Genomic DNA, 10,490 nt, shown 5'->3' with positions numbered 1-10,490 from the left:
TTCTTATGAAATGGATACCCGAATTCTTCTTCTAGCTTCTGTAATTGTTTTCTGTTTTCACCAATATTGAAATTGTTTATCACAAGTTTTCCTGGTGTCTTCAACCAAACAAGAACCAATGGCATAAATTCGTCTTCATCCTTGGAAATATCTTGAATACATTTCTGAAAAAACTCAAGAGGGGAGGAAAAGAATTCAATACCTTTGTCGAACAAAATGTCTGAAGATGCAAACATGGACGCGCATTCTGGAAACCCAACAGTGAGAACTTTGTTTGATGTCTTGGTTACCCTTTCCCAATGTGTTTCAATGGATTCATACATGGATGAATTCGTTTGAATTTCCCTTTTGTTTTTCATAAGATGTGCTTGCAGAATTTTATACTTCTCCTCTTGGGTTAATCTGGAAGAAAATAGAATGGTGACATTTTTCCCATTGAACATATCAGCTCGATCGTGCAGTTTTACTTTTGCTTCTTGCATAATATAATGGCGAGTAGTTATCACAAATGACAACTCTCTTTGATTGGCTGCATTACGTATATCAATAAGGAAAACTTCCCACTTTTTTAACAGATTTTCGTCTAGAACAGCATTTCCAAATATATCGTCAATCAACACAGCAGTGTACACATCAAAGTCTACTAATCTCCAATCATCCGGTCTAGTTAACCGTAAGAGTTTCTTTTCATGAACCATTTCCATTAACAGACAATTCGCCATTAAAGTTTTTCCATCACCTGGGTGACCACTAAGTATAGCTATTCCTGATGTTTTAAGTTGTTTGCTGGCTTCTGTGTAAATATTGGTTCTAACATAATATTTCTTTTTGCCTTTCGCATCATCAAAATACATCTGTGATGAATCTAAAATGTATCAGTTCAATGATAAGAAACAAATTTAGGTACAATAAATTAATTATATCTATAGACAAAGGCAATTTCGTGTTGTGAGCATAGTCTTTATACCCATAAAAGTATCATGTATTTGGTTCAGTTCGTTCTTCATGCATTATTTCACTTAGGGATCGTACACCGCTTTACATTGGAATAGACCATTTCATGTTCAATGTTCGATGCCGTTTGAACTGTGGATTCATTTCACCATTAAAATGTTAAAATGGCTAGTTCTGCTTAAGCTGGTATAAGGAGGAGCGAACATTAGCTTGTACTTACCCCTACCGTCCCTTAACAGAGATTGCATCATTCACAATTTTGCCGTTTTTGGACGATCTTTAGGACATGTAGAATTACATTTTTCTTAGACAAGAAGTATTATTAGGAAGGACAATAGATCATTCAATTTGTTGTAGCTGTCATAATTAAATATCTAAGAAACTACTCTTTCAAAACAAGAATGATATCGTTATCACACAATTAACACGACCACTCTTCACATATATGCTCGATTAAAAAAATTTAAACTTAACATTTTATAGAAAATATTTCAAGAAAGCCATACCATAAAGATTTTTCTGTTCAGCTGTCATCCTCAAACTGAAGTGTTCTGAAACTTAAAAGTAGATTTCTATTAATCAATATCACGTATTTCATCATGCAGATGCTTTATTCTGCATCTACACCGACCAAGACAAATGTAAAGAAAACGACTGGATGATCCTTTGTATAGTATATACCTCAAAATTGACTCAAGATGCTTTGTAATACATTATTTTATGACGGGAAGTTCCTGCAAATATAAATGCTACATTTATCGTAAGCAAGTTTTACTGTCATTTTACTATTAATGTTAATATTTTGATAGAAAAAAAAATCAACATGCCAGAGCGTCTTGGGGTAGGGAGGTGGCTTTACCCCATGCCAGAATGAACCGCGCCTTATAACTATATTAACGCGTTATCAGCATGAGCATGGAATTTTATGGCATTATCTGTTTTTATGAATTCATATTACACTCCTGAAGTGGAGTTACACCAATGTTAATCACTTGATAGTATAACTTACTGTTTTTGGGAATACTTTTAACATGCTTTATAACTTCATCATGTTTATCCGACATTTCTACCCGTTGTTGCCTGTTCTCTAAGGATAGGGTCTCAATGTTTGTATTAAGATCTTTTATTTCGCTGGACATAACCTCTATATCTCTAGTTTGTGCACTGTCCATCTGATGCCATTGATCTATCTCTTGCTGGTAGCGTTTATCGGCTTCCTCATCCAGTGGGGCTGTTTTCATATTGCCTAGTTCTAATTGAAGATTTGGTACACCGTTTTGAAGATGATAATTTAGCCTTATCAGAACCTGTAATTAGAATCATTATCAAGTTATCATACTCGTTAGATACTGTTGCAACTATTTCAATTTTGCCGTTTTGGGCTTCCTTTAGGGATTCTTATTTTCTCTATTCTATATGATCATGTCGGTAGCACAGCAATGTCGATGTCTATTGTAAAGCGATATTATTTCACAGTTAAATGAGTTAATATAATATATTACGAAAGCTGAATTTAATTGAAAGTAAGTATTATATTTTGTAACAAATTTATGACGAGATTCTTTTCTTTGTAAATTACTGGACGATAAGTCGAAATAATGACATTGAAAATATTTTCTCATCGAAAGGTTTTGTGTCTCGTAATAATGATATATGCATGTGCTTTTTTCTGTTTTACTTGTTTTGTTTGATTTTTTTTTATATAATCCATGTCACTCTGAAGTTGTTCATTTAAAGCCAGTTTTCGTTGAATACTTAAACAATGCAAACCTCACACCTTTCTGTCCAGCTCTGAGATTTTCATCAATTTAATTTATATTTTAATGTTCTGCTAAAATATTGATATTCCCAATAAAATGTCCCATCATCTAACTTGTATTTATTAAAAGTTTTTGCAATATAACATTGCAATTATTTACAATGATAACGATCATACCTGCACTATGTCTGTCCATTTCATGTTGAAGTCGTTTTCTGATAATGCAGATGTTGAAGATGTATGAGCAAACTGGAAAAAATCCCTTTTTATTTAAATTTGATGCAATACATTTGTCGTATTAAATATTAATTATATTTATTTTCCCTAAGCTAGTAAGTGATTTGAAATTGTTCATTCACCTTATAGTTACATTGTATTCGTCAGTTTAGGTACACAAGTGAATTATAAATTTTATACTAAAATCTTGTATCAAATGAAATTGTGGGGTTTTACCTCATTACGATATGCCCTGAAACGCACCAGGTCTGCTTCTATGGAGAAATCAGTCGGTGCCGGCGGTGTCGACCAGCATGGATCGGTGCTACCTTTTAACCTACAAATATTCCGTAGTAAACAAGATAGTAAGGAAATATCAAAACTTGCTGATGTCGGGGCATTGGATGAGATCAACAAATATTGTTGTTTGTTGATGATGTTTCTCTTTGAAAGAAACGCTAATGTTCCCTGGTGTTGCTTCAGACATGCTGCCAGAGGAGATGCTTTCTCGTCAAAGATTTTTCTGAGAACCATTGTCCCGCCGTCGACCAGTAAGACTTGAATCCGCAAGTAATACATCTTTTTTCCTGTGTTCATTTTTATTGAAGATCTGTCATTCGAATGAAACCCATCTCGCATTTAATGAATATTTTGATGGCATCCACCCTGAATAATGAAATATGTAATTCGAGTTCAGTTTTCCTTGTGATCTCAAAATGAAATACTCATCATTGAAGAAAAACAACAATTATATAAATGATTATTTTTAAGCATGGACAAATGCACTAACTATGCATGTCCTTTTAAAAGGCTATACGTGTATCATTTCCGTTTTTTTCTAAATAATTAAACAATTTAAAAAAAATTTGAACTCAGATATCAACGTATATGTAATGTTTGTTTTATGATATTCAGATAAATGCACACGACTTTATAAAAAAATAAACGCATCTGCAAACTTATCTCGTTGTAAAAATGTATACACCAATATTAGTGTATGCTAGAAAAATGTTATTTCCCTATACTCCATGATACAATAAAAATGCCACATAAAAATGCCAAGTTGTACAAATAATAAATTAAACAATTTTGACAAAAACTTTATCTGATAAGAGACCACGCGAAACATGTTTATCGTATACTAGTCATTTTTAGATATATATATATTTTATCTTTACCATTGATTTATAATGGGTAGACCCGATAAGCTATGTTATATAGTACTCGTATAGCTATCTCTTGAGATATTGTTAAATCAGGCATATACTTTTTACTTATATGTATGTTATGTTTACACTGGAAAAAGACACGCAGTTTGCAAAATTAAAATGATAAATATCATTTATTCTTAACTTTTCTCTGTAACCAGTGTCACGAATACTGAAATGTTTTTCTTGTTTCATATATGACCAATAAAGTTATGGTTTAAGCGGTAGCAAAATTAAGAGTTATGCATAGGATAAAGCAGACTATTTCAAAATACAAAATGGCGACTGCACCGCCAGTATTATGTAAACAATCCCTGACCGTTTCGGTTACATACATGGAGTATACACGATGGAACACAGAAATGACGGAAAGTAGCATTTTATTAAAAAATTGTCCAGTTTTCTAACAAAAACGAAAAACAATCAGAAAAAAAACAGACAGGAATCATGAGTGTATTCAGTGTAATAGGACATACATTGCACCCAGACTAATCATTTATAAACGCTTAACTAACAAATCTTATAGCCAAATCTAGTTTCTTTTAAAAAAAAAGATTATTTTTGATTTAACATCGAAAATACAATTTACGACTATATTTCATTTCATAAACATAAAAACCTTTTAGATTGTTTCATTAATCCATTTTATGTCCTTTTAGTTTGTTATTCTATCAGTTCAACATTCAATATTATCAGTAGATTGCGGGGAAACCCCCTATTATCTGCCGAACGTTTTTGATTGGATTGCATTTTTACACCGCAGGTTAAATACACTGATAGTAGTCTTATTTCTTTTTTATAATAAAAATATAATCACAATATCAAGTCAGTTTAGAGATCTAGCATCCTGCACTATATTTCTAAATATACTGTTAAATTATATTTTCATTATATTCCTTTCAAATTTCATTTATTTTTTTTTATTAAATACCTATGTCATTTTGTGAATTTAAGATACATTGACCTAGTTTTAAAGTTGTTTTGGCTTTATTTGATAGCATACATTCGTGTATTATTATATAAGTTCAAGGTCATACTGAAATAGTATTTTGGCAAACAGTGTTACTCACCTCAATTCAACTCAATTATTTCATAATCAAAGGCCTCCGGCCCAAAATATATATCAAACAATTAGGCAGCATTTGTATCAGGTTATGTCAATATAATATCAGTTTTTATGACATTTACTAAAGACATTGTTCTTTTTTTTTCTTTTTTCTTTCCAAACTGAAATCTGATCCACAAAGTCGCAGCACCGTGAACTAGTGCTATTATTACATTTACTTGTATTCTAATTATAGTGTTAATGCAATTAAGCTTAGTTCTATAAAAAGAAAACTAATTTAAGATACCAGTTATATTTTTCGATTTATCCAATTAATGATGTTTTTAAATTGAAATTGGTCATTTAGTTTGAATATGTATATATTATAAGAAAACTAAAGAAAGTTTACATGATTTTACTTATCTTTCTTTTAGAACTACTTTAATATTATCTTAATATATACTTGATATTCTGTGCATTTAATATATGTGTTATTATTAACGCCCGACGATATATATATATCGCTAAAACAATATAATCTCGCGAGGTCCGGAGTGTTCGGTGTGCGCAGTTTAGTCATATCGGAGAATGTCACAAAAAGCGCGATCAGTGTACAAGTCAATGAACATGTCAAGTGATTGTGCAGCACGGTCTTGTGTGATTGGGGACTATTAAAATTACATCAGGGCTCACTTAGACCTCTCTTTTCATTATACAGATACATATATGTTTTATACTGTAACAAATGATAAGAAACGCATTTTCTTTAATTTCATTTATAACTATTTCGCAAGTTTTTGCAAGAAATTGCATAGTTTTATCTTTTTTTTTCAAAAATATTTTGATTTTATTACAATGTATATAAATACTGATACTTATAGTATGGAAAGAATGGGTCCCTTAATTCTGTAATTGGTCCAATTATAATAAAAGATAAAAGGTAAACCTTACCACGAAATTGTATTCATTGCTTTTAAAGATGCAATGCTGAAGCAGATTGTCTTAACAAAAAAGTGGAATAATTACAAATCTGGGAATCACGTGACTTTGGAGTTGCCGCGGAATGAGGTCTATTTACGTAATTTGCAGCCGCGAATGTACAGGGGGAGAATAATTAGTTTGCGAAAATGTTTTATTGCTACATGTAACACCTGGTATAGAAATGAAAGAACAAACATCTCACGTGATACGTTGACTCAAAACGGATATATATCTCAAATTAAATTTATAAACATTAAACCATAAAGTTTACATGGAACTTTTAACAGCAGCATTATGTCGTACTTGAGGTACGACGACGTAAACGTTTGGTCACCCTGTCGATACCTACACGTCAAGGTCTACACGTGATGACACACGGAAATCTCCCGAACATTTTGCTTGGGTTTGGGCATTGGCTATCATTTTGTGACCAATTATATTTTAAGGTTGGCTTTTAAATAGATTTTTAAAAGATATTTTATATAACTCAAAATCTTTTAATAATTTAACATTTTAACATTAAAAATAATTATAATTCTGGAAAAACGGAGTGAACGAATGATATGTTATTGTAGTAGACTTACATCAAATGAAAATAATAATCTGAAAATATTATTTCAAGTTCCGTCATGTAAAAAAAAGATAAAAATTAATATTGGAGTTCCTTTAAATTTAAATTCATGTGCCTGATCTTGAACTTGAAAATAAGTCGTTTTTACATGTATATAAATTTTTATGTGCTTGATAAAGAAATAATTGTTTTAATTGTTGAGTTGAGAATGAATTGAGAAACCCTCGTACTTTAAGACTTAATATGACTTTTTTCTAAAGTAACCCATCGTTTTGTACAGAAGAAACGGCTGTCATTTAAAAATCTAGAAACAGATAAACGTGATATTGAGACTGATCTAGTAAGTTATAATTATACTACTGACAAAATAATTTGTACCTTTCTATGTACATATTGCCAACAAGCAATAGATGAAAAAGATTGTTACAGTAATTGGCCAATGAGTAAACTTTTGTCTTTGAAAGCAGTCTTGAAATATTTTATATCATAACTCTGTGTTTTGCTCTGATACGTCAAAATATTTTTTCAAGTAGGGTTTCAACATAATTTGGTTGTTAAAATATCCAAGTGTGAGCTTTAAGAGAAGAAAATATCATTAATTTACCTTGGTACTTCGCAAGCCAATCTTTTGAAGGTTTAGATTATCAATGATGTTTTTTTTTATTTGTATTCAATCGGGTACTTGTAAAGAACGGAAAAATTATATAATATCCTTGAAATAATTTAAGTTAATTTGTTTATTTCAGATTCAATTTTACATACATATTCATAACTTTATAAATACAAAGACCATAAACATACCTGGTAATATTTCAGTTTTTTTTCTTTTTACAGTTTTTTCCTTAGACTACATAACATAAAAACACTAATTCAAAAACAAAAAATTGCTATTCAAAACCATTACCGATTGCATTTTTTTTTTAGAAGAATAAATTTTACTCAAGTAGTATTTTAAATAAAGAAAACTATAATTATCTAATTTCTTAATTTAGAAAAAAAAAGGTGAAAAAAAGGTTATTTCATTTTTGCAAAAAATCTCACGGGCATTTTAAACATTTTTGGAAGGAAAGCATTAAATAAGGAATAAAATTAAGGGGGTTGTTGACGTTTTTTAAAAAACAAAAATTATCAATAATAAAATTTTTTTATGCCCAAACCATGTTACAATTGTATGTTTTAATTTAGAATACCCAACTAGTAATGATATACCCATTTTGGGCCATGCTCAATAACACCTGCAGCATCCTAATGAATAGAGTTACATACACATGTTTTTGTTATATCACTCTTTTGTGAGTCTACTTGATTATTACAACTCCAAACAACAAAACATATATAGAGAAGCATCAATATAAAAATATTTACGTTTAGTGCCGATTGAACCGAAGGTGCAAGACGAATTGATTTGACATAACATATGTTTGATCTTGTTATGAATGCAAAATTAAAAATAATATCCATGTATTTTTGTTTCATTGTTTTGTACAAGGAATGTAGCATCCAAATTGGTACGTACATTATTGGTACATCTAGTCTTGTGTTCTGAATTACTCCTATTACGTATGTATCAGAACAAATATGATTGGAAAAATTATAAAAAATATTTTTTTATTTTCTACCTAAAAGAATTTACATTATTACTTACAAATGTAATATTGTTATAATATTAATTGCTAAACTAAATAATAACAAATGTTATAAAATGTAAATCTTATGTTTTGATATTGATGCAAAAAAAAAAACCTGACACAAAAAGCAAAAATAGACACGTCCCTGAAGTAGACGTTTACAGCTGACATAAAACATGAATCAATTATAAGAAATATAAATGTGAGACTATTTTGTAAATAGTGAATGAGAATAATGTATCATGTAAATATAGTTAGTTGACACGAGAATACAGAAGTATTACAAACACGGGGCCCTATATTTAAAATTTTGCCGGGAAAGTATGAATAATTTCAAAATGTAAATTTTATTTAATTTTGGAAGGTTTTTTTGTTTTGATTTTTTTAAAAATTTTTTTGAAGGTAAGGGTTTACATCTGTTTTCCCGAGGTGTATGTTCCAATTAAAGCAGCCAATAAACCTATAACCAATATCCAAGACCCTACAAATAAAAAACGAACTCATATTTATTTAAAATCATAAAAGAACGTTTTCGTCCTTCCCTTTACAAGCACATTTTCAAAATAATCCCGGATACTGTTATGCGAACAAACGATATGATAACGTTATCTAGGAAATATACTTACAATATCATGTATAAAATGACAGATGATTTTAGGAGCTTATTAACAGGTAACAATCTTTTTTTATTTTTACTGAAGTAACATAAATCATAAATTTAGGACTTGTGTCATTTCATGCAAATAATGGCCGTAAGTTCTTAAAGTACAGATAATTACACATTATACACTTGCAGTCTGCCGGATCCCATAAGAAATTTAGGGTTACCTGCACATGAAGTTAAGTTTTTTTTGTTTTTGTTTGTTTTGGGTTTTACGTCACATCCACACAGTATAGGTCATATCGCGACGTTCCAGCTTTACTGGTGGAGGAAGACCTCAAGTTTAGTACAGAACTGACAAATTTATCAGATTGTAAAAGAAAGATTATCTTAAAAGTAAAGAATTCTGCCAAACCAGCTTATCTGAAGGAAAATGAAACCCTTTATGCATAGGGATTATAAATAAATATCAAATATTGATAAAATATGGTGGTAAAAGTTTCAGAACACCTGCTTGAATATTATGTACATTGAAAAAAGAATAATAACCCAAGTCAGTACGTAGGTTTAGATTATTTAGTAATTCATACATATCCGAACTCATGGTAATGTAGTGATTACAATTGTTTCATTATGGAATGGCCATGCATGAGCCTCACAGGTATCAAAAACTCATAATTAGACAATCTAACTGTATTATATAGAAATATCAGGAAACCTTCTTTAAAATTCTTAAATCAAATTTAAAGATTGTTCACCAAGCGCGAGTTGGTGGTGTCAAACCAGTAAAGCATACTTAAAATACAGCATTGCGTGATATAATTCTACTGTTTGTTGATTTCAGTTTTATCTATTTTGAGTTTGAAATGTTTGTTGATAGAATATTTACATTACAGTTGACACTCAAGCTGGGATGTTTGACTTCATTTTTTTTTCAATATTAAATTTTCAAATATGAATTTATCTAGAACGTTATTTTGTTCACTGTTGTGAAAAACAAATAGAGGACTTTTATTTTGAAAGAAAGAACTGGCTGTCGGTGTGACAAATGGCAAACTTTTTAAGGATCCAGGAGGTTACTTTTAGAGTGAAACAAGAGAACAAATTTGAAAAATCCGTCCCGAATTCGGAGCAAACTGGTCCCATATCTTACATTTTTACTATTAACAGAGGAACAAATAAAATCCGGAGCAGACACATTGTTCGCATCGGAGGGATTCCAGATTAGAATTGTCCGAATTAGCAAGGCTACACTTACAAATGTAATATTGTAATGACAACTGCTTAACTAAAAATAACAAATTTTTCAAATGTAAAACTAATGTTGTGAGATGCAAGAAAAAGTGATACAAAAACCAAAAGTAGGCATGTGTCTGAAGCAGAAATTTACATGTAAATAAATTATAAGAAATACAAATGTGAGAATGTTTTCCAATAGCGTGAATGAGAACTAATATATAAATACATCTTTGAAATATATCTAGTCGACATCTATCTGGGAATACAGAAAACTACAAACGCGCCATA

The 10,490-nt window shown here is 30.4% G+C and overlaps 1 protein-coding gene across 1 annotated transcript; it reads right to left on the bottom strand.

The window, feature by feature from the left end:
* Nucleotides 1–3,732, bottom strand: LOC132751541 (uncharacterized; the record flags this gene model as incomplete). The annotated part of the gene is given in 5 exon segments (XM_060741721.1): nucleotides 1–865; nucleotides 1,461–1,505; nucleotides 1,964–2,261; nucleotides 2,891–2,962; nucleotides 3,167–3,732. Coding segments are annotated over 5 exon segments (1,682 nt in total), but the record flags the coding sequence as incomplete, so codon positions are not given.
* Nucleotides 3,733–10,490: the final 6,758 nt, after the last annotated feature.

Source organism: Ruditapes philippinarum, unplaced genomic scaffold (assembly GCF_026571515.1).
Source record: "Ruditapes philippinarum isolate M1 unplaced genomic scaffold, ASM2657151v2 ctg6763_1_1_1_1, whole genome shotgun sequence".
In the NCBI taxonomy this organism is placed as follows: domain Eukaryota; kingdom Metazoa; phylum Mollusca; class Bivalvia; order Venerida; family Veneridae; genus Ruditapes; species Ruditapes philippinarum.
This window is presented reverse-complemented; position numbering and strand designations above follow the sequence as displayed.